At 43.2% G+C, this 24736-nt stretch overlaps 1 protein-coding gene across 3 annotated transcripts in view; it reads left to right on the top strand.

Annotated features, from left to right (window-relative positions):
* brip1 (BRCA1 interacting helicase 1) overlaps positions 1 to 24736 on the top strand; it is a 533845-nt gene that overhangs the window by 265039 nt on the left and 244070 nt on the right. For 2 of the 3 annotated variants that reach the window (XM_070856933.1, XM_070856935.1), the window contains 4 exons: positions 372 to 457; positions 2352 to 2433; positions 15537 to 15764; positions 19131 to 19291. In XM_070856933.1, the coding sequence (XP_070713034.1) occupies positions 372 to 457; positions 2352 to 2433; positions 15537 to 15764; positions 19131 to 19291 (557 nt within the window). Of the gene's footprint in view, positions 1 to 371; positions 458 to 2351; positions 2434 to 15517; positions 15765 to 19130; positions 19292 to 24736 lie in introns of those variants that run through there. The other variant, XM_070856934.1, reaches the window with a different exon arrangement.

Genomic DNA, 24736 nt, shown 5'->3' with positions numbered 1-24736 from the left:
TATTTTAGGTGGTAGAGGTCGCGAGCTTGGGAGGTGCTGTCTAAGAAGCCTTGGCGAGTTGCTGCATAGCATCTTGTAGATGGTACATACTGCAGCCACAGTGCGCCGGTGGTGGAGGGAGTAAATGTTTAAGGTGGTCGATGTGGTACCAATCAAGCGGGCTGCTTTGTCCTGGATGGTATTGAGCTACTTGAGTGTCATTGGAGTTGCACTCATTCAGGCAAGTGGAGTGTTCCATCACACTCCTGACTTGTGCCTTATAAATGGTGGAAAGGCTTCGGGGAGTCACTCACCACAGAACACCCAGCCTCTGACCTGCTCTTGTAGCCACAATATTTATGTTCTTGTAACACAATCTTGTTTTTTTTTAGGGTTAAAGGTACATAGGTCATGGAAAGGCAGTGCTAACAGAAGAGCTAAAACAAGACGTAAACAGAAGAGGATTCCACCACATGGAGTAGGAACAATCAGTTAATGAAGAAAATTCTCCAGCATTTAGACACTAGCTTCTAACTATAATTTTCATTCATTGGCTATGCATTTTGATATAACTTGCATTAATAAGTATAAATATCTTCACTTATTTAAAAAGCAATTCCTTTTAATGAAGGAATTTAACGAATAAAACTTGCTGCATTCTTAATACTTATTTCCTGTCAGTTTCCCATCTCTTCTGAAAGCATTGACTCCTTTGGGTATGGTTCCTTGGATGCAAGTTGCTCTCTAGTACATCATACAACTAGCCATGACTCTCTTCCGAGCCTAGACCGTAATTCTCAGCAAAGCCCAATTGTGTTCTCAGCTCGTCCATGTATGAGCTGAATACTGATCAGGAATGGGAACCCTGGATGATTTCCCCTCTCAAGCCTAGGAGCGCTGAGGTCGACTAGCAGTTCTATCCTGACTGCTATCAACTAACAGCACAGATTGTAGGTTGAACCAGGGACCTCCATGCTCCATATGGCTCAGCTATTCATTTTGAGACATTTTGGTATTTTGTAGCAATATCTCCAGAGTTTATCTTTATCTACCTTCCTTAAAAGAACAAATATGCAAAATGCCCACTTTCCAGCATCATTTGCTAAGGTAGTAGATTCAGGAGTATTAGAACTGCTAGCAGAGTCTACTGTTACTCAGTACAGAGCTTACAACATACTACATTACACACTTTGTGTTCCATTTAATCGGAAAATGATTTAAAAATTGATAAACTAGTAGTGCCATTGAGTGTGGCAGGATCTAAAATATCTTCCCTGATTCCCAATATACTGATTTTCTAATTTTATTCAAGCGATCTAAACTCAGAGCAAGTTAACTGTGTGTTATACTATCTCCCAGTGGTCAGATCAAGATTGATATTAGAGGAGGTTTAAGAACATTTTTAGTCAAGAAGCAATCCCAAGGAATATATAATATCAGAAGATATTAACTTGATTTTAAAAAAATGCATTAGAGCAGCAGTGACAAAGTAGACTACGAAGTGGGAACCATTTGATGGTGTTCTTTTATTTTGAGAAATAGTTCCAATTCTGTCGATATTGAACTCGAGCCTTGAACTGCTCATTAGTTTTAGTAGTACACTTTTGGGTTCAAGTGACAATCTTAACTGACTTTTTAATTAAATTTCACACTTCTGAGTGAGTTTGCTGTTTTTATTTACTCGGCTATTACATATGCCACAGCTGCATTTATCAGGAGAAAACCAAGTCAAGATGAAGTAGAATTTAATGTGGAAGGAAATTGTGAGGGCAATGAGGCACTCTTTGTTCAACGTGCTCGCTCCCCATTTTATGGAAGAAAAGAGTAGATTCAGGAGAATTTTGAATGACGTGAGCACAAACTCTCAGATTAGTCTTGAAATCACTTGCCAGTATTGATTGTATTAAACAATATAGGCTATGTTTTCCAGTTGTTGGCTAATTTTAGTGCAAAAAAATTGAGTACTGTATAAAGTAGGAAACACACTTCATGATCACATTTACTTTTTCTCTAAGATTAGTGAACGGTTGAAAATACACTGTATAACATGGCCCAAAATAGAGTGTCAGTTTTATGTTGCCAGTAACTCTGTGCTGATGGGCTGAAAATGCACTTTATGTGATGCGATCCCCTTTCAAGGTTGTAATTACTGCAGGTTTATTCATAGCTGATTTAAAATTGATTACCAGTAAATAACAGTATATATTACTGTATTTACTCAACATACAGAGCATAATCCTGTATAAAATAATGTTATTAAAATTTGCATAAACAGTATTTCCAACTTAAATTAACTTTTTTTTGTTATTTAAAAAAAAACGATTGAAGTAAATGCAGTATATCCTTATGCATGGTCTATCTGCATATTTCAGGAGAAGAAGCAAAGATTGCAGCCATGTCAACCTGGACTATACTGTGCATCCTGTGGTGTTGAACTATTACAAAATGCTGCAGGTAAATGTCAGCAGCATACAAGAGTTAACTGATTATTTCTATTTCTAGGAAGTGACCTGCATGTCCTACTATTCAATGGAAAGTAAGGCTAGCAATAGTCACTACTTTTTCAGGCTTTATTTGGATATTTATTTTCTGTCCTGTACCAAACTCCACTTGTGAAAGTGAGCCCTCATTCCCTACAAACCATTGTGACACTACACGCACAATATGTGGCAATGTAGCATTGAACAGGAAACCTTTATTACTATTCTTGGCTTACTGAGTGTGACACGTACCCCTTGAAGATCTAGACTTTCAAAAGTAGAAGAACAAACACTTCATCAAATCCTGATTTAGGCTACAGGACACGTCAATTAGAAAATAACAGATACACAGTAACAATAGGCAGCTTGCTCTTAACCCACACTCCCTCTTCAGGTACAAAAAATACCTACTTCTTTCTCACTTGTACACTTTTGCTAAGAGTAGTGAATGGAGAAAAATATACCCTGTAAAACAGGGACTTATGGTCTGTCTTTGGTTGCCAGTAGTTCTCAGTGCCAATGGACTGGTACAGCATTCCTGATCAAATTAAATCTGGACATCCGTCACATGGAACCTACATTTGGTGTCTCATCTACCCACCACAGAGCCTCGATGCATAACCTCCACATTATTCCCTGTTCGTCACAGAATAGATTGACAGTGGAGATATTAAGAGAGTCTAATTGGGATAATTTGCTGTGATTTGGAAATAAAATTACATTAAGTAGATGTGTGTTAGTAATAAAAATTCTAAAATGAAAACTTTAATCCTAGTCTTCCTTCTCTTCCTATTCCAAAACAGATCTACCTTCATAATATAGAAACAGAAAATGCTGGAAATACTTGATGTGATTCTGTCAGAATTTGTAAAAGTTTAGATACAGGGAGCATGCATTTAGTTAGATTCCCCATCCCTCTCCACACTCTTCAATATAAGATGGGATGATTGCCATATGTTTTAGTCATAGTCATCTCCAAATTTCATAGAACAGATAAATGAAAAGCTTGAGAAAATAGACATGAATCAAACAAGTGTTGCTTTTGTTCCCACTGTTGGTTTTCATTTTTGAAAAAACAGCATCATTGCTTATTCTCAGTACTCCTCTCTCACTCTATTTCTCCTGTCTAGTGACCATTTAGAAGATACTAGTACCATGACAATCTCCTGTTCCTCTTGCAGCAGGGTAACATCTTTCAATAAGTAAAAATCTTATGAAGGCAGGAGCAAAATACTGACGAACGGTTATCAACCTGAAGCGTTAACTCGCTTTCTCTCTCCACAGATTGTCTAACCTGCTGAGTATTTCCAGCATTTTTTGTTCTATATCATGAAGGCAGATCTGTTTTGAAATAGGAAGAGAAGGATGACACGGATAAAACAGTTTACATTTTAGAATTTTTATTACTAACACATCTACTTAATGTAATTTATGCCGCATAAGGTTAATACTATTAATTTGAGAGAATAAAATAAGGAGAATAGTGAACTATTGACTGGTTTCTGAACCCAAGTCTTGGCAGTGTGATGATCAAGCACTGTGTTCCAGCCTGGTCAAAAATATTTTTCGATATTGAAGGAGAAAAAGCCAGATCCTCTCAACATGACTGTAATATAATATAATCCTTCATTTTAGAATATTATTCACTGATTGCCTACCCTTAACCAATCCAGCCTGATCTTAATAAATGGATTTTGGGAGCATTACCTTAAGGGCTAGATTTTCAACAGGTTTGCAACCGGGTTTTCGCCTGCGCGAAACACAAAAACAACTTTTTTTGGCGCTAAATAAGTCGCACGACATTTTGCGCCCGGGTGGAAATTTTGGCAGTGGTTTTGAGGCGGCGCTAAACGTGGTGCCCGCCCGATGTTTTCACCGTTTGGATGATGTCACTCGGCGTGCAATGCTGTGCAATCCTCCCGGGTGGAAAATTCGCCGATATCGCCTGATTTGCTGTCTGCCCGGGAACCCACCAGAAAAAAAATCAGTCAAACCCAGGACGTACCCGGCACTAATGGCGCCATCTTGAAAACGGAGCAGAAGTTCAGTGCATAAAAGGATTTGAAGAAGGCTGTGTTTTATACAGTGGAGTTTTATGTGCGTTTATAGTTCGTTTTAAAGGGTATTTAACGCGTTTTTTAAATGGGGGTTATACTATGTCAGCCATTATTCCTGGCTGCTGTATTTATACAGCGTCAAGCTGAAAGAAGGCTTATTGATGATAATTTTGAGCGTAATTGAAAAGGTCACAGACATATGGGGAGGAGGCTTTACCCCCACAAGTTTACAGGCATCAGCACTCATACCTGCAGCTCTCTGAGGCACAGGGCATTAGAAGGCTGTGCTTCCGAAAAGAGGTGGTCACAGAGATATGCCAGCTCATAAAGGCAGACCTACAGCCTACCAGCGGCAACAGGATTGCACTGCCCGTCGAGGTGAAGGTGACTGCGGCACTTGCTTTCTATGCCTCCGGCTCCTTTCAGGCATCAGCATCATCATAGGCAGTCCCTCGGAATCGAGGAAGACTTGCTTCAACTCCCTAAGTGAGTTCTTTGATGGCTGAACAGTCCGATACGAGAACCACAGAACCTGTTACAGGTGGGACAGACATTCGTCGAGGGAAGAGATCGGTGGTGCTGGTTTGCCGCGCGCTCCTTCCACTGCCTGCGCTTGGCCTCTTCACGCTCTTTGCGTTGAGGTTCGAAGAGCTCAATGCCCTCCCGGATGAACTTTCTCCACGGGCGGTCTTCGGCCAGGGTCTCCCAAGTGTCAGTGGTGATGTCGCACTTTACCAGGGAGGCTTTGAGGGTGTCCTTATAACGTTTCTGTTGTCCTCCCTTGGGCTCGTTTACTACGAAGGAGCTCCGCATAAAGCATTTGCTTCGGGAGTCTCGTGTCTGGCATGCGAACTATGTGGCCTGCCCAGCGAAGCTGATCAAGTGTGGTCAGTGCTTCAATACTGGGGATGTTAGCCTGGTCAAGGACACTGATGTTGGTCCGCCTGTCCTCTCAGGAGATTTGCAGGATCTTGCGGAGACATCATTGGTGATCTCTCTCCAGCGACTTGAGTGCCTTCTATATATCGCCCATGCCTCAGATCCATATAGGAGGGCGGGTATTACTACAGCCCTGTAGACCATGAGCTTGGTGGTAGATTTGAGGGCCTGGTCTTCAAAAACACTTTTCCTCAGACGGCCGAAGGCTGCACTGGCGCACTGGAGGCGATGTTGAATCTCTGCATCAATGTCTGCCTTTGTTGATAAGAGGCTCCAGAGATATGGGAAATGGTCCACGTTATCGAGGGCCGCGCCGTGAATCTTGATGATTGGAGGGCAGTGCTGTGCGGCGGTGACAGGCTGGTGAAGGACCTTTGTCTTACGGATGTTAAACGTAAGGCCCATGCTTTCATATGCCTCAGTGAATACATTGACTATATCCTGGAGTTCAGCCTCTGAACGTGCGCAGACGCAGGCGTCGTCTGCATACTGCAGCTCAACGGACAGAGGTTGGGGTGATCTTGGACCTGACCTGGAGGAAGGGTAGGTTAAATAGCTTCCCACTGGTACTGTCGGGGAGCTTGTTGATTGTGAGGTGGAGCATGACGGTGAGGAAGATGGAGAAGAGGTTTGGAGCGATGTCGCAGCTCTGTTTGACCCCAGTCCGAACGTGAATTGGGTCTGTAATGGATCCATTGGTAAAGATCACGGCCTGCATGTCATCGTGAAGCAGGCGAAGGATGTTGACAAACGTTTGGGGGCATCCGAAACGGAGGAGGACGCTCCATAGACCCTCACAGTTGACAGTGTCAGAGACCTTTGTAAGATCGAAAAAGGCCATGTATAAGGGCTGGCGCTGCTCCCTGCATTTTTTCTGCAGCTGTCGCACTGCAAAGATCATGTCTGTTGTGCCCCGTAGGGGACGAAATCCGCATTGTGATTCCGTGAGGGGCTCCTCGGCCACAGGGAGAAGTCGATTGAGGAGAACTCTAGCGACAACTTTCCCAGTGGCTGATAGTAGGGAGATTCCCCTGTAGTTGCCGCAGTCGGACTTGTCCCCTTTTTAAAAAATGGTCACAATGAACTCCTCATCACCAACACCCTGTTCCGCCAGAGGGACATATACAAGGCATCGTGGCAACACCCTCGCTCCAAACATTGGCACCTGCTTGACTATATCATCATCCGAGCCAGGGATCGCAAGGATGTGCGCATCACCCGCACCATGACAGGAGCTGACGACTGCTGGACGGATCACCGCCTAATCCGATCCATCATCAACATTAACATTGCCCCAAAGCAGAGAGGACAGCAGAAGCAGTTCCGCAAAAAAGTTAATGCCGGGGCACTGAGAGACCCTAAGAGAGCCCTTTCCAGCCAGCGCCTCACAGCCAATCTGGCGTGCCTTGATGACCCTGAGATGCTGAATGCCTACAGCGCTTGGTCTGCCCTCCAGGCCTCCATAACCAGTGCCTGTGAAGAGACACTTGGTCACTCAACCAGAAAACATCAGGATTGGTTTGATAAAAATGATCAAGAGATCGAAGAACTAATAGATCGCAAGCGCAAAGCATTTCTGAGCCTCAAGCAACAGCCCAACTCGGGAGCTGCAAAACAACATTCCAGACGGCTCAAGGCTCAGGTCCAACAAAAAACCCAGGACCTAAAAAACAGGTGGTGGATGGAGAAAGCACAGGAGATACAACAATTGGCCGACAGCCACGATATGCGAGGATTCTTCACTGCAGTCAAGGCCACCTATGGTCCAAACTCCCAAGGCCCCACCCCACTCCTGGCCAAGAACGGGGAAACACTCATCAAGGACACCGAGGCTGTCAGGGCCCAATGGAAGGAGCATTTTGAAGATCTCATCAATCGAGACTTTGCCTTTGACTCGAGTGTTCTCGACTCCATCCCGCAACATGCGACCCGCCACCAACTCAGTGAAATTCCAACGTTGCACGAGGTAGGCAAAGCCATAAAACAGCTGAAGAATAACGAGGCTACGGCTGCAGATGGAATCCCTGCTGAGGCGCTAAAGTATGGTGGAGAGGCGCTGTTGGCGTGGATACATGATCTCGTCTCTCTCATCTGGAGGGAGGAGAGCATGCCGGGAGATCTCAGAGACGCATCAGCATATACTCCATCTCGCAGTACGCTACACATTGCTGCATTCGCCAGGTGACTACTGCACTGTACACACGCAGGATGGACTTCATAAACTTCCCAATGACCAAGGAGGTGCAGAATGAGAAGGCTGTAGGTTTTGGATGAATTGCTGACTTTCCCGAGGTTCAGGGTGTCTGTACGCACATCGCCCTGCGAGCACCTTTACTCAATCCAGAGGTTTACTGAAACCGAAAGGGATTCCACTCCATGAACGTGCAGATTGATGCGACCATACTCAGCACATCATGGCAGTCAATGCCCAATATCCAGGGTGCATCCATGATACTTTCATCTTGTGTGAGAAGAGTGTCTCATGCCTGTTGAAGCGTCAACCACAAGGCCAGAGCTAGATGCTGGGGGACAAAGGTTACGGCCTCGCCACCTAGCTCATGACCCACCTCAGGAACCCTCAGATAGAAGCCGAGCATCGCTATAATGAGAGCCATATAACCATTCCTGTATAGGTTACAGGAATGGTTAAGTTGAACAAAAGAATTTAATAAACATTGTAAACTTATTAAGCATAGTTTTGAAACTTAAATAAAATTTGAACTTGAACAGAATTTGTAAACTTCTTAGCCCTAAACTAACAACAATCCCTGCATCGAACATCTTTTACCTCCAGCTCTTCCCCCCCAACCCCCCCTCCCTCGCGTCATGACCCCACCCAAGTTGGCACCAAGAATCCCTGCAGCAAGGCAGCCAGAGTCCTGCTGTATTGGGGGGAGAGACAATGGAGACGCCATGTGTGGATCCACTGGAGAAGCTCGGGGTATGGAAGGCCCGGCTTCTGAGTGGCAAGCCTCTTGTTCGGCGTCGCCACTCGCAGGCGATGCAGTATCTGGGGACGGCAGTGTCACAGATGGAGGCCATCATTTGCACGTGGGCATTGACAGCCTTGCAGGTTTTGCGGCTCGCACGGACAGTCTGCAACCCGACGTCCTTCATGTTCGCAGATAGTATTGTGATGCTTGTGGGAATCCTACCCAATATTTCTAGGAGCTGTCGGGTGAGCTGGACGCTCTCCCTGGACAGTCCCACCATGTCCAGTTGTGTGTCCGCCTGTCTGTCAGCAAACCAGCTTTGCCGACTTACCCTCTGGAGCGATGGCATACGGGATTCAACCCTGGGAGTGTGTTGCTGCACGTCACTAGTACTCTGGGGGCTTCAGATGGATGAAAGCCCGAGAATGTTTCATCCTTGAACGAGGTGCTGTCCGGAGGGAAAAAAGGTGTAGGGTGCATCGGCACCCCCACACCCCCTCCACGGAATAGGCTGCTCTGTCCGCTCCTCTCCTTTAAGTACCTCGTCGTCCTCCTCTTTCCCCCCCCCCCCCCCCCAACATGACATGGAGAGTGACACAGTTAATTCAGAGACTAGGGTCCTGAACTTATGGAAAAGTAACTTCGATGGTATGAGACGTGAATTGGCTAGTATAGACTGGCATATGATACTTAAAGGGTTGACAGTAAATAGGCAATGGCAAATATTTAAAGATCACATGGATGAACTTCAACAATTGTACATCCCTGTCTGGAGTAAAAATAGAATGGGGAAGATGGCTCAACCAAGGCTAACAAGGGAAATTAAGGATAGTGTTAAATCCAAGGAAGAGGCATATAAATTGGCCAGAAAAAGCAGCAAACTGGGTGATATTTGGAATTCAGCAGAGGAGGACAAAGGGTTTAATTAGGAGGGGGACAATAGAGTACGAGAGGAAACTTGCTAGAAACATAAAAACTGACTGCAAAAGCTTCTATAGATATGTGAAGAGAAAAAGATTAGTGAAGACAAACGTAGGTCCCTTGCAGTCAGATTCAGGTGAATTTATAATGGGGAACAAAGAAATGGCAGACCAGTTGAACAAATACTTTGGTTCTGTCTTGCTGTAATGTCACACTTTGTTTTCTTTTCCTCCCAGGTCGGGGAGTCAGCACTGGTGGGGAAAACAAGTCAAAGCGACACTTCCTGCTCCCACTTGCCCAAACTCTCCCACTTACCAAACTCTTACCTTTGCACTCTGACCTGCCGCTGCACTCCGAGCAAGACTGCACCAAGCCCCCTCTTTTTATACTGTTCCTAGCTGACTCACCACTGGCCTGTTTAGGGAACCAGTTTTTACTAGCTGTCCAATTAACTAAGCTAGCTTGCTTGTTTGTCTCTGCTTAAACCTACAAGAATCCTATCTGTTTAATATTGCAGTATAAGGGGTAAGCCATTTAGGACTGAGATGAGGAGAAACTTCTTCACTCAGAGAGTTGTTAACCTGTGGAATTCCCTACCGCAGAGAGTTGTTGATGCCAGTTCGTTGGATATATTCAAGAGGGGGTTAGATGTGGCCCTTGCGGCTAAAAGGATCAAGAGGTATGGAGAGAAAGCAGGAAAGGGGTACTGAGGTGAATGATCAGCCATGATCATATTGAATGGTGGTGCAGGCTCGAAGGGTCGAATGGCCTACTCCTGCACCTATTTTCTATGTTTCTATGACATGACGGCCTGAGGTGGAGGCTTCCATTAAAGGATTTGGCACATGCGACTCCTCATCTAGAAATCGAAAACAACAGACAAGTGGATAGCAGCAGGGGAGAGGCAGGGTGACATGAATAAGGCCACATAGCACAGGCTCATTTGAAGTACTGCTGCTACTCCATTATATGTAGTCCAGAGACACTGCATGACATTGCCCCAACCCTAGTCCACAGACAGGACATCACATTGCCCCAACCCAGCCCGGAGAGTGTGCAGGACTTACCGTCACTTTCGAATGGGTGGGGGGGGGGGGGTCAGTACCCCCACAGGCAGTTGCCCTCCCTGAGACACTGATCAGACCAGCTATACTCTCCTCGATGTCTGTCAGAGGCATACTTCAAGGTGAACTGCCGCCTGTCCGCCGTTGCTCCCGGCGGTTGTGGGACATCTTTCCCTGCAAAGATGACGATGGGAATGGTTACCAGGGGGCCCATCTGCTCTTGTGGCACACACAGCTGGCCACCAAAGCACTTCTACCATACTTTGTGCATTTAATATAGTCCTCTGTTTAATGGCCCTGGAAGTTGCACATGGTTCATGAGGAAGACATCGAAGTGCAGAAACATCTGTTCAGATCTCAGAAAGCAATCTTTATAATAAAGATCATTCATGGCAAATACGGTGCAACACTAAGCCTACCTATACCAACAGCCTGAGAACAAATAGTATGTCAGATTTATAATTTAACTAATGAAGGAGTGTATCAATAATAATATTACTTACTCTAACGACTCTGCAAAGGTCATTAAACCTTTGCGTCACTGTATGTAGGTCCTTCGGATGACGTCGATATAGGAGACCTCCTCAGATATGCTAATCCAAATTCTATGAAAAACCGCTGGGAGGGGTCTACTTGCAGCCCTCCTGTTTAATTCTGCCCATCTCCTTTCAACAGCAGTGACAAGAGCCTCGTTTGCCTCACTGCACAACTTTCTGGCTCTTTTGCCTGCTCCCATCTCTTTCCATCGTGAATTAAATCTAAAAGTGGGTGATTCAACCCTGGATGTACTGCGCGGGCGCTCCCTGACAGTTGACCACAAGCGCGAGAAGAAGAAAAAAAATTGCGGGAAAAAAAATTTGCGTATGCGCAGAAGGTCCAATTTTTTTTCGGTCGCAAATTTCGGCTCCCGGCACACACATTCAGTTGTGCAACGCCGGATTTATCGCTATCGCTAACGACCTTGACTGCCGAATTTTGTGAGCTCTGGCAGTAACGGTAACCCAGCGGTAAAAATTAAATTTTGCCGCAATTATCGCCCGATAACGGGCAAAATCGCTAAAACCCGAAATTCTAGCCCTAGAGTCTTATGAACAAATCTTGATTCTGTAATTTACAATAGAGGTGGAACATGTGGGAGGCACAGTTAAGAGGATCACTCTGCGCTAGTGGTTGACAATATCTGGCAGAATGGTGAAAGGGATCCCAGTCTTCCCGATGAAATGATATAGATGAAAATGAGATTGTAATATTCACAAGTTTGCTCCTAAGCTGCTGGTTCTATGCATTCCTTGCTGAAAGCAGTGGTCCTACTGTGGCAATCTTCTCAGCTTATCTTTCAGTTAGAGCACCTCTCCGTATATTATGTGGATGAAGGCTGAATTCATATATAAGTAGACCCCTCTGCTGAACTGACCTTTGAGATGGTATAATCTTTCTTTTCATTTCTATTCGTCATTAGATGAAAGTGGAATTAACAAAATGTGCAAACCATAACGGGCTGGATTTTCGAGGGGTTTGCGACCGGGTTTTCGCCGTGTTTTGACCCTCCGCGGCAAAAACCCTGTTGCAAAGCCCGGGCGCGATCCTCGGCAATGGGAAGTACCCCCGGGGAGAGCTATGCCGGACGTGTAATGACGTGGATTGCATTACCGTCCGAGTTTCAGCACTCTCCCGACCCGTACGCCACGCCCAGAACAGCGACAGGTAAAACCTAGCAGTGCGGCCCTGCCAGCAGCGGTAAATTAGAAAACCTGCAAAAAAGGTAAGTTAAAATTTTTACTTTCTAATTTTTTTGCAATGATTTATTAAATAAAGGTCTAGGTAATGTTTTTTTTAATTTTTTTTTCTTTTCCTGCCTCCCATCATCATTCCTTACAAGAGTGACCGCACTTCCAAATTAATTCATTGGCTGTGAAGCACTTTGGAAAGTCTTGAAGATGTGAAAGCTGCTATGTCAATGCAAAGCCTCTCGCAGCGCTCCCAACCCTGCTCTAAAGTTGGCGAGGATCAACCACGAATTGCACCACGAATAATTGTGCAATGCCTCCCTTTGCGATGCAGACCCTAAAGGTCAAAAGTTCGGCCTAAAATCGGTATCGCAGCAAAAACTGTAATTTTCACGTAAAGCTTATGTTTTCGCCCAAAAACCCCAGAACCCGAAAATCCAGCCCAATACCTTTAAAAATTGGGATGAGAATTAGAAAAAAAAAATATTAATAGGACTTCATTCCTGCATCCACTCGGTTCTTTTAATGTTTAACGCTCAGTGTCTGCATTTTTCCCTACCTAAAATCAGTGACCAATATCAACATTATCAGATGCTTCAACAGAGTGTGTGCCAGCTTAGCTGAGTAGGAACGGTCTTGCCTTTGAGTCAGAAGTTTGTGGGTTCAAGACCCATTCTAGGGACTTAAACACTATGGCCCCAAGTTTCCACACGCGGCAAAACAGGCGCCCCTCCGAGCTGGGCGCCCGTTTTTCGCGCCTGAAAAAAAACGCGGTATTCTCGAGCGCCTTGCAGCTCGAGGTCTGCTTGGCGCAGCGCACAGGGGGCGGAGCCTACCACTCGCGCCGATTTTGTAAGTAGGAGGGGGCGGGTACAATTTAAATGAGTTTTTTTGGTGCCGGCAACCCTGCGCGTGCGCGTTGGAGCGTTCGTGCACGCGCAGTCTGAAGTAAACATTGGCACTTGGCCATTTTAAAAAATGCTGCAGAAAAAGTGAACATTTGTTTATTGAACCCTTGCAAAGGCTTGTATTTTAATTTTCTTGATATTTCTGTGTGTGAGGAAGTGCATTCTGTAATTAAAGATAGACTGTGATAAACGGGACACATGCACTTGTTTGAGACTATTCAAATTCTTTGTAGCTGTTCAATTTTTAACATTTTTTAATAAAACCACATTGCCCTTCCATGATCAGCACTGAGGCTTCTTGCAGCTTTCTCCCCCTGCCGTCCGTCGGGCCCGACGGCAAACGGCTGCCTCAAGCACTGAGGCTTCTTGCAGCTTTCTCCCCCTGCTGTCGGTCAGTCCCGACGGCAAACTGCTGCCTGAAAGGCCTGCCTGAAGCACTTTCACACAGGTAGGAACATGGTTTATTTAATCTTTTCTTTGCTTATAAATTTTTATTCAGGTTGGATTTATTTGTATAATATTTGTATAAGTATAACTACGGATTTATTGTAGAATTTAATGACTTCCCTTCCACCCCCTCCCCCCCCACCTCGTTCCCGACGCCTAATTTGTAACCTGTGCCTGATTTTTTAATGTGTAGACAAGGTTTTTTCAAACCTACAAAAATCTTCACTTGCTCCATTCTAAGTTAGTTTGGAGTACGTTTTCACTGTGGAAACTTTCAAATCAGGCGTCAGTGGCCGGACACGCCCCCTTTTGAAAAAAAAATTCTGTTCAAAAGTGAAACTGTTCTACCTGACTAGAACTGCAGAAAACTTAAATGTGGAGAATTCCAATTTCTAAGATACTCCGTTCTCCACCAGTTGCTCCTAAAAATCAAGAGCAAATCATGTGGAAACTTGGGGCCATAATCTAGGCTGACACTTAAGTGCAGTCCTGAGGGGGAGTGCTGCACTGTAGGAGATGCCATCTTTTGGATGAGATGTTAAACTAAGATGTCTGCGCACTCAAGATGTATATGGAAAATCCCATAGCACTAGTTGAAGAAGAGCAGGGGAGTTCTTCAGGTGCCCTGGACAACATTTATCCCTTAACTAACATCACTCAAACACATTATCTGGTCAATTATCTTACTGTATTTTGAGACCTTGCTGTGTGCAAATTGTTTGCCGCACTTCCTTACAAGTGGCCACGCTTCCAAATTAATTCATCGGCTGTGAAGCGCTTTGGAAAGTCTTGAAAATGTGAAAGCTGCTATGTCAATGCAAGTTCTTTTTTTCTTGATTTAAATGTATAGAAATTTATATAAAGAGTTTAAGGATCTTAATTTTGGTTCTTTCTTGTCTAATATTTCTTGCCATGGAGGCACAAGCACCTGATCAAATCTAATTGCAGGAATGCTATTTTAGATCTGGAGGAATTAATAAGAGCCCAGATCTGTGTGCCAGTTCAACTTCATTCCCTTGAGGATGTGTAGGTCATGATGAACCTAATGTTGAAGTAATATGTCAACACTTAGAAATTTTGTGAAAGTTGAACCAGAAGGTGAGTTGAGTAAGAATGGGTCAACTTTAAATAAAATTCCTAATTTCAGAAGTATTGTTTTAAAGGAATAGTTTGGAGGAAAAAATAACTTTTAAATAAGTAAAATTTTTACTTAAAACCATGGCCTAGAAATTCGGGTCGTTTGTGACTCCCGTTAGCACTTTTTCGCCCAGGTGCGGCGCCGCTAACGACTCCCGTGCAAGTTTAGCGACGGCGGTAACCCGTAGCACCCCGCCCCGCGGCACCGGCGAAGATGACAACAACCCGGTTTCACCCCGGAAAAAAAATTGGGGAGCGACCCCTGAAGCTGCGCCGGATGATGCCAACGACAGCTTCAGGGGACGTGAAATGGACTGCAAGTTAATGGCGAAGTGGTGGCCATGTTAATAAAAGAAAATAGCCGTTTTTCTTCGGGGTCCATTGGTGCCACAATCGTGGTATTCGTGCCGCGATCGTTCAGCCCAGCATTCTACTTGAGTGCTGAGCTGTTGACAGGGCACTCCCGCTCCCCGGATGGGAAAGTGGAGTTGAGGTCAATGATCAGCCATGATCTTATTGAATGGCGGAGCAGGCTCGAACAGCCTTGGGACCTACTCCTGCTCCTATTATAGAGTTTGCAGGTTGGACCTTCCCCTTTATCAAAGGGGAGAGCCCCTCCTAGGCGGTAGCACTATACGGCCCAGTGCATTAGTGCTGCATCCCACTCCCGACCCGTCCGCCGCACTACCACCCCAGGAAGCAAGTAATGCGCTCCACTTCCTTTTGGGACGCCTGGCGCAGAATGTCCCACCTCCCGGCTGTTACCATTCCCAAACAGGGTATAATGCAATTTCTATCCATAAATCTTTTATCTTTGCAGTAGTGCACTTTAAAAGTTACATTGTAAGCACGCACTATTAGCTTGTTGGTGTTATTAATTCGATCTATGTACACACACCAGTGATGATTTTAAATGTTTTAACAGAGCTGAGGTCTATTTTCAGAATTGATGGTAAAAGCTGCCTGTAATAGAGACAACATTACTAAATTGAGGAAAGTCATCCAAAGTGCTAACAAAAAATTCAGCCTTCAAAAACTGTACTGCAGCTGTCAGAATGAAACAGTTCATACCACACACTCTGATGAAATTCTGTTGGTTGTTGAAAATGAAAGAGGAATTTCCTACCTTAAGAAAAGCACGCAGGCTTATGAAGCCACAGTAGTGAACCAAGGTATGAATACAGTCAAACCACATTATAAACTCATTGGGAGTTTCATTTTTTTTTCTGTGCACTGTTTTTAGCACAATTGTTAATACATTTGTGTTACATTCTTGCCTTTGCTACTATTACAGTCTGTTAATTATATTAATTACTGTGTTAAAATCACACAACCAGGATTTGAACACACAAAACATTAATCACTGCACTGCAAAGTGACTCCCAATGATGATCTTATGGCTTAAATTGTAATAGAGATTTACCTGGATCTAAGGAAAAATTTTGATAGACTTACAAATCCCACCATATCTAAGCAACCTCCTCCAGTTCTTTATCCAAACGTGCACTCTCCACTCTTCTGATGACTCTAGCCTCCCATACTTTCCCCATCTCCCCGTGGCATGATTGATGATAGTTTTCAGCCATCTCAGTCCTACATTCTGAAACTTCCAAAAAACATTTAGCCTTGCTACTTCACTCCAAGTCTTCAAGGTCCTCTTCAAAACCTGTCCATTCGACCATGCGCCTGAAATTCTCGTCCACAATTGGGCTAGGTCTCTGATCAAGTGACTGAAAAATGAGGTGACATCTGAATTCCACCCCCCAATTTTTTTTTTAGCTCCAGCTATTATACTGGGCCGTGGGTAGATCTTATGACTGTACCCCCTGTGTCGAAGGGGCATGTCAGGCAGCTCCTGGTTATCCTGGGAACTGTGCTGTCTTGCCCTTGAAGAGCCTCAGCAAAACTAGTTGGTCCCTGGGAAATTTGAGCCAATAATAAAAAAAATACTTTCTCACTACCCATCATATTTTCTGACTCAGCAAAAGCAACAACATCAGCATTAATAATAACCACCATAAAGGAGGCAGACAAAAAGCAGGCCACTACAGACCAGTTAGCCTAGCATCTGTCGTTGGGGAAAATGCTGGAGTCCATTATTAAGGAAGCAGTAGTGGGACATTTGGAAAAGCATAATTCAATCAAGCAGATTTTTCAATCATGGTTTTATGAAAGGAAAATCATGTTTGACAAATTTGCTGGAGTTCTTTGAGGATGTAACGAGCAGGGTGGATAAGGGGGAACCAGTGGATGTGGTGTATTTGGATTTTCAGAAGGCATTCAATAAGGTGCCACATAAAAGGTTACTGCACAAGATAAAAGTTCATGGGGTTGGGACCAATATATTAGCATGGATAGAGGATTGGCTAACTAACAGAAAACGGAGAGTCGGGATAAATGGGTCATTTTCCGGTTGGCAAACAGTGACTAGTGGGGTGCCGCAGGGATCGGTGCTGGGTCCTCAACTATTTACAATCTATATTAATGACTTGGATGAACAGACCGAGTGTAATGTAGCCAAGTTTGCTGATGATACAAAGATGGGCGGGAAAGCAAATTGTTAGGAGGACACAAAAAATCTGCAAAGGGATATAGACAGGCTAAGTGAGTGGGCAAATATTTGGCAGATGGAGTATAATGTGGGAAAATGTGAGGTTATCCACTTTGGTAGAAAAAATAGAAAAGCAAATTATAATTTAAATGGAGAAAAATTGCAAAGTGCTGCAGTACAGAGGGATCTGGGGGTCCTTGTGTATGAAACACAAAAAGTTAGTATGCAGGTACAGCAAGTAATCAGGAAGGCAAATGGAATGTTGACCTTTATTGCAAGGGGGATGGAGTATAAAAGCAGAGAAGTCTTGCTACAATTGTACAGGGTATTGGTGAGGCCACACACCCTAGAGTACTGCATACAGTTTTGGTCTCCATATTTAAGGCAGGATATACTTGCATTGGCGGTTGTTCAGAGAAGGTTCACTAGGCTAATTCCAGAGATAAGGTTGACTTATGAAGATAGGTTGAGTAGGTTGGGCCCATACACATTGGAGTTCAGAAGAATGAAAGGTGATCCTATTGAAACATATAAAATAATGAAGGGGGCTCGCCAAGGTGGATGCAGAGAGGATATTTCCACTCATAGGGGAAACTAAAACTAGGAGACATCGTCTCAGAATAAGGGGCTGTCCATTTAAAACTGAGATAAGGAGGAATTCCTACTCTCAGAGGGTTGTAAATCTGTGGAATTCTCTGCCCCAGAGAGTTGTGGAGGCTGGGTCATTGAATATATTTAAGGCGGAGATAGACAGATTTTTGAGCAATAAGGGAATAAAGGGTTATGGGGAGCGAGCAGGGAAATGGTGCTGAGCCCATGATCAGATCTTATTGAATAGCGGAGCAGGCTCAAGGGGCCAGGTGGCCTACTCCTGCTCCTATTTCTTATGTTCTCATAAGTTAATATATTAACTAATATATTAGGAACAGCCTCAAATCCAGAAAAACTAAATTCTAATTGCAATTTCTTTGTTATATTTGTTTTTTTTTTAAAGCTAAAATGTTAGGAATTGTGCATTCATTTGTTCTCAACATTGTAACATGAAGAATCATCTTCTTTGAACACACTTGCAAGAAAGATAATGGAGATTGTCCAAATTCATTACCAGACAGTCGAATCCTATTAGTTGCTATAATCAAAGTGTTTAAATTCTATAGAATCATTATTGTACCTTTTTTTAAATCCAGATCCACTCCATGATTGATAATCTAATTTTTAAGTTCCTGTGATCTTAATTGAGTTGTCTCTGTAAAAATCCACACACAGATGCATCTGGTTTCATTCACAGACAGTGGAATAGTTGTGCTGTTTAACCAGCAATTTGACCTTTCATTGCCATTCTACTGGCTCTAGTGTTTAACAACTTTGTTATTTTAATTAGAATAAGATACTGACAAAGTTGCCTGGAGCAGCAACAGGTTCTTGGGTCCCTTGGCATTTATGCAAAAGCTGATATAGGGTAAATGGTCCTTGCGCAGAACTAGCTCTTTCAGTTACTAATGCGACTACAGCAGAACTTGTAAACCTGATCCCATAATAGCTGACACTTTTACAAAAGGAGTTATTTGTGAGAAAATGCAATATTGACAATGTGTCAATTATATACTGCGCATTATTGGTACATGCCATCCGTTGTGTGTTTGAAATAAATTTAATAGGAAAAATCAGCCATTGTGAACACTTAAATAAACATTTAAAATGGCTCGAACCTATGTACAAAATTTCCATATTAATTTGTCTCTTAACCCATCAAATATCTGTTGACACCTTGTACAGCTACAGCCAGTCCCAGCAGTATTTTTTAATTTTTTTTTGTTTGATCAAATGTTTGCTTTCCCTTTCCTCACGTCTATTTGATGTGTTACGAAAATGTGATACAATAAAACATCTCAAGACTTATTTGCAAATGTGAAATTGAGCAGTCAGCAGAATTTAGGTGTTTCAGCATACAATCCCACAGTCATTTCCCTGTCTTTTGTTCTGATAGGCAAGCAACAGACTGGCTTATCGTTAAATGCCATCTGGAATTCACAGGAATGTACTTTGACCAGCTACTTACAATGCAGAAACTGTGTCAGCCAGTCAAATCCTCAATGTTTATTGATGGGTGCTGAAATAATACAACTGAAAAATCTTGAAAAACCAAAGGTAGGGAATCCACACCAGAAAATTATCTATATGTTGACCAGTACATAGATAAGCATAAAAAAATGTTAAAACACGAGCATATACTTTTTAATCAAAAATGGCTTAAAATGTTTCCGAGGGACCAAAGAGTTGTTCACATTCATAGAAAGAATGCTAATTGCCTTCTGTTAGAAGGGGAACAATTTTCCAAGCATCATTCATAGGGCTCTTAATGGAAGAATTGTTTGTGCAAGTCACACAATTTCCAAATGTATGGAAACTTAGCAGTTTCTGGCTAGAAGCAGTGTGATCTCCACATTTTGTAACTTTAGGCAGAGCTCAGTGTAATAGCCTATCACATGTTAGTACCTTAACACACATTAAATGAGCCTCCATTAAGTAAGATGTACTGATCAGAAAATTGTGAGCTGTAGTTCAGAAAACAAGAAGTCGTTACATTTTATGGATATCAAAATATCTTTCCTCGTCCATTATATACTGTCCAGGAAATGGCAATCTTGAGCAAAGGGTCACACAGACGCAGCCTACACACCCAGAACTATGCCTGTGAGGAGAAAAGAAGCTGGGTAAATACTGTCCCTACTATCTGAATAATCTGGCAGGAGGTATGTTAATGATTCCATGATTTTAAAATGACCACCAAATGCCTTCAACTGCCAGACTATTACCATCGCCAGTGCAGGCCACAGACACTTAAAATACCAAGGGGCCAATGGAAATCTGTGGTCCTAGTCAGAAGTGGTGACTGAGGTCAAAATGGGGCGATTTACCAGGGAATCTAGTAATTGCTTGCCATTAGACAAATCTCCTGAATTAACACGTACTTTACCCTCAAAAATGTTGGAATACATGCTATGCCTGGAATAGCATTCTTTAAGTACAATATTGGCTGCCCTCTAGGATTTATACATGAACAACACTTGTATTACCTCTGTATAACCCTACCAATACCTCTTCTTAGGCAGTCTCCCGTAGTCGAGGATGACTTGCTTCCACGCTAAAATGAGTTCTAAGGTGACTGATGAGACCAATGCGGGATCCACAGTCTATGTTGCAGGTGGGGCAGATGGTGGTTGGAGGGACGGGTGGGTGGGGTGCTTGATTTGTCATACGCTCCTTCCGCTCTTTGTACTTGGCTTCCGCGTGCTCCCGGCGAGGAGACTCGAGGTGTTCGGCGCCTTCTCGGATACTTCTCCTGTTTGCATTCTAAAGAAGAATCTGGCAGATACTAGTGCACACACAGTTACCAGTACTGTACCAAGCACCACAACACACATTAGATTCATCTGTAACTCCACAAGTAAGTGACTCACCAGTGTGTGAGCAGTCATGGAAAATGAGAACTTGGTATCTCCATTGGTTGCAGGCTGATTTTGAGAGGCTGAAGAAGGCTAAGACTCAAGTTTCAAACAAAAAGGCAGGGAGGGCAATGGTTCAATGGGGCCATCTTCAAAGTGATTGTGTCAGAGTATTGATAAGATATCTACAGTGTTGTGACTAGTCTGGACTAGAGGATGGGATAATCTATTTCTGAGCTATATTATATGATAGATCAATGAATGGCTGTGCTGCAGTCCACTGTGAAGAGAATAGCAACTAATATGTACTGTACTACATTCCTCTAAATTTGGACTAAGCATTATAGGGGCATTGCTCCAAAATACTTTGATTTACATACAAGTATTATTCAAGGGGCTCTACGGTGTGGTCTGGACAGACTTTTGAGAGATTACAGTCAAGCATAAAACAAGGTTTGTTTGACCTTACCGATCTCCTCGGGTCTACCAAAAATGCTATGCCTAATTATATTCATCTAAAACTATTGTCTGGATCAACAAACACAACTTGCATTTAATATAGCACCTTCAATGTAGAAAACGTCCCATGACGCTTCTCAGAGGCATAATCAAAAAAATACTGTTACTCTATTGAGTGGAAACGATGGAGCAATTACTGAAGGAGAACATTAGCAGACTTGTACAGATACAGAAGACGTTTACAACATGACAGTGTCTGTCAGAAATTGTCGCTGTCAATTATAGTAGAATTCTCTTAAGATCATCCATGGACTCTCATTTAGCTTAATTCTTTCTCTGCTAATAAGCATAGAGTCTCTGATAAATATAGCAAATTATTTGTCCAGCATTTGAAGAGTTAAAGTGCATTTCCTCATGCATAAAACCATTTCCATGCATTATAATGTAATTTATTATCTATAAGATTAATTGTTCCATTTCAGATTACATTTTTTTTTTAGATAATCCAGTCAGTCCAGGAACATTTAAAATAAAATTATTTGCCCTCTATCATGGCTTTTTATTAAATAATTGTATAAATATGAATTTTGATAGCTACACACAGTTTTCCAAACAGCCAAAAACAATGACTTGGCCCGTTATTTTATTAGTTTAGTTGACTGAAATGTTTAAAGCTATAATCAGCCATACAGACCAGATGGGTTTCAGGTTTGATTCTTGGTCTCTGCTGGCCAGCTGTTCTTAGTTGGCGTGGCATTTGGGGCATTAAAGGTGCCCTCTGTGTCACTCGGCCAAGGGGGAAAATATCAGTGAATGTTCCTGCTCCTCATCAGTACCCATTTCCACCACCCAGAAATACATACCTGTTAATCTCAAATGAGGACACAATCGGGCTCGGCTGCGATTCCTCCCATGCTCAATTAGGCTGCAACTCTCGTTAGTTAAGCTCCTATGGGACAAATGGGTACTTCCTACCAGAAGATATCTGGTGCCCATTGAACCAGCATGATTCAATGCCTTCAGGAAAGGAGGAAGAAATAAAATTGGCAAAATAACATACAATCTGTAGACATCAGTATCTTTTTGTGCATTGGTTTTTACAAAGTTTTTGCTACTGTCTGATTTTTCGGAATCGTTTTCCAATAGTGTTAGGAAATATCATCATCATCATAGGCAGTCCCTTGGAATCAAGGAAGACTTGCTTCCACTCTTAGAATGAGTCCTTAGGTGGCTGAACAGTCCAATACGAGAGCCACAGTCCCTGTCACAGGTGGGACAGATAGTTGTTGTGGGTAAGGGAGGGTGGGACTGGTTTGCCGCATGCTTTTTCCGTTGCCCGCGCTTGATGAGACTCAAGGTGCTCAGCGCCCTCCCGGATGCACTTCCTCCACTTAGGGCAGTCTTTGGCTAGGGACTCCCAGGTGTCGGTGGGGATGTTGCACTTTATCAGGGAGGCTTTGAGGGTCTCCTTGTAATGTATCCTCTGCCTATCTTTGGAAGGAGTTCCGAGTAGAGCGCTTGCTTTGGATAGAAACATAGAAATTAGGTGCAGGAGCAGGCCATTCGGCCCTTCGAGCCTGCACCGCCATTCAATAAGATCATGGCTGATCATTCAATCTCAGTACCCCTTTCCTGCTTTCTCTCCATACCCCTTGATCCCTTTCGCCATGGGCCATATCTAACTCTCTTTTGAATATATCTAACGAACTGGCCTCAACAACTTTCTGCGGTAGGGAATTCATCAGGTTAACCACTCTCTGAGTGAAGAAGTTTCTCCTCATCTCGGTCCTAAATGGCTTACCGCTTATTCTTAGACTGTGACCCCTGGTTCTGGAACCCCCCAGCAACGGGAACATTCTTCCTGCCTCTAACCTGTCCAATCCCGTCAGAACTTTATATATTTCTATGAGATCCCCTCTCATCTAAACTCCAGTGAATACAAGCCCAGTTGATCCAGTCTCTCCTCTTATGTCAGTCCTGCGGTCCCGGGAATCAATCTGGTGAACCTTCGCTGTACTCCCTCAATAGCAAGAACATCCTTCCTCAAATTAGGAGACCAAAACTGAACACAATATTCCAGGTGTGGCCTCACCAAGGCTCTGTACAACTGCAGTAAGACCTCCCTGCTCCTATACTCAAATCCTCTAGCTCTGAAGGCCAACATGCCATTTGCTTTCTGTACCTGAATGCCAAACTTCAATGACTGATGTACCATGACACCCAGGTCTCGTTGCACCTCCCCTTTTCCTAATCTGTCAACATTCAGATAATATTCTGCCTTCGTGTTTTTGCCACGAAAGCGGATAACCTCACATTTATCCACATTATACTGCATCTACCATGCATTTGCCCACTCACCTAACCTGTCCAAGTCACCCTGCAGCCTCTTAGCATCCTCCTTACTGCTCACACCGCCACCCAGCTTAGTGTCATCTGCAAACTTGGAGATATTACATTCAATTCCTTTATCTAAATCATTGATGTATATTGTAAATAGCTGGGGTCCCAGCACTGAACCCTGCGGTACCCCACTGGTCACTGCCTGCCATTCTGAAAAGGACCCGTTTATTCCGACTCTCTGCTTCATGTCTGCCAACCAGTTCTCTATCCACGTCAATACATTACCCCCAATACCATGTGCTTTAATTTTGCACACTAATCTCTTGTGTGGGACCTTGTCAAAAGCCTTTTGAAAGTCCAAATACACCACATCCACTGGTTCTCCCTTGTCCACTCTACTAGTTACATCTTCAAAAAATTCTAGAAGATTTGTCAAGCATGATTTCCCTTTCATAAATCCATGCTGACTTGGACCGATCCTGTCACTGCTTTCCAAATGCGCTGCAATTTCATCTTTAATAATTGATTCCAACATTTTCCCCACCACCGATGTCAGGCTAACCAGTCTATAATTCCCCGCTTTCTCTCTCCCTCCTTTTTTAAAAAGTGAGGTTACATTAGCTACCCTCCAGTCCATAGGAACCGATCCAGAGTCAATAGAATGTTGGATGGTGTATTAAAATCACAATATTTAAATATTTCAAATTCAGAATGTCTATCTTTAGTTTTATTGCTAAATTTATAGTCCTTCTCTGCTCTGAATGGACTCTTGCACCAGTGATGTCATAGGTTGAGATAAAAGTCCAAAATAAAAAACACAAAATGGTGCCAATGCACAGCAGGACTTCTGGAAGGAAATGTTTCCGGTGAGTCCCTTCTTCAAAACCGGTGAAAGTTATGATGAAATATCCCACCTAAAACATTAGCGTTACCTATCTTTTTTCTTTCAGATTATGACTGACATAGTGCACTTTTCCAACATTTTCAATTTGCAATTAATCTTTAAATTTTCTATGTTAACCCCTGACATTGTCGGGGAGATAAAGGGAGAAGAGTGGGCAAGTTCATTTTGATAATGAATTGCAAGGTATAGAATATGTAGTAATGGCTGTTGTAAGAAAATGAAACGTGCACTGAGAGCAGTAATTTAAGACTGAATTCGGCTTTCCACTGACTAGTTTAAAATGCCTCAACACTGAGCTTAATCATGCTAATAGATCTGCTTCCCAATTACCTAATTCTGAGTCCGTAAGAGTGCCCTATTCAGATGCAGAATTTTTGGAAATGAAAACATAAAATGGTGGCTATATACAGCAGGACAGTCAGCTCACATAGTCGGAAGATATTT

This window comes from Pristiophorus japonicus, chromosome 16 (genome assembly GCF_044704955.1).
Source record: "Pristiophorus japonicus isolate sPriJap1 chromosome 16, sPriJap1.hap1, whole genome shotgun sequence".
Taxonomy (NCBI): domain Eukaryota; kingdom Metazoa; phylum Chordata; class Chondrichthyes; family Pristiophoridae; genus Pristiophorus; species Pristiophorus japonicus.
This window is presented reverse-complemented; position numbering and strand designations above follow the sequence as displayed.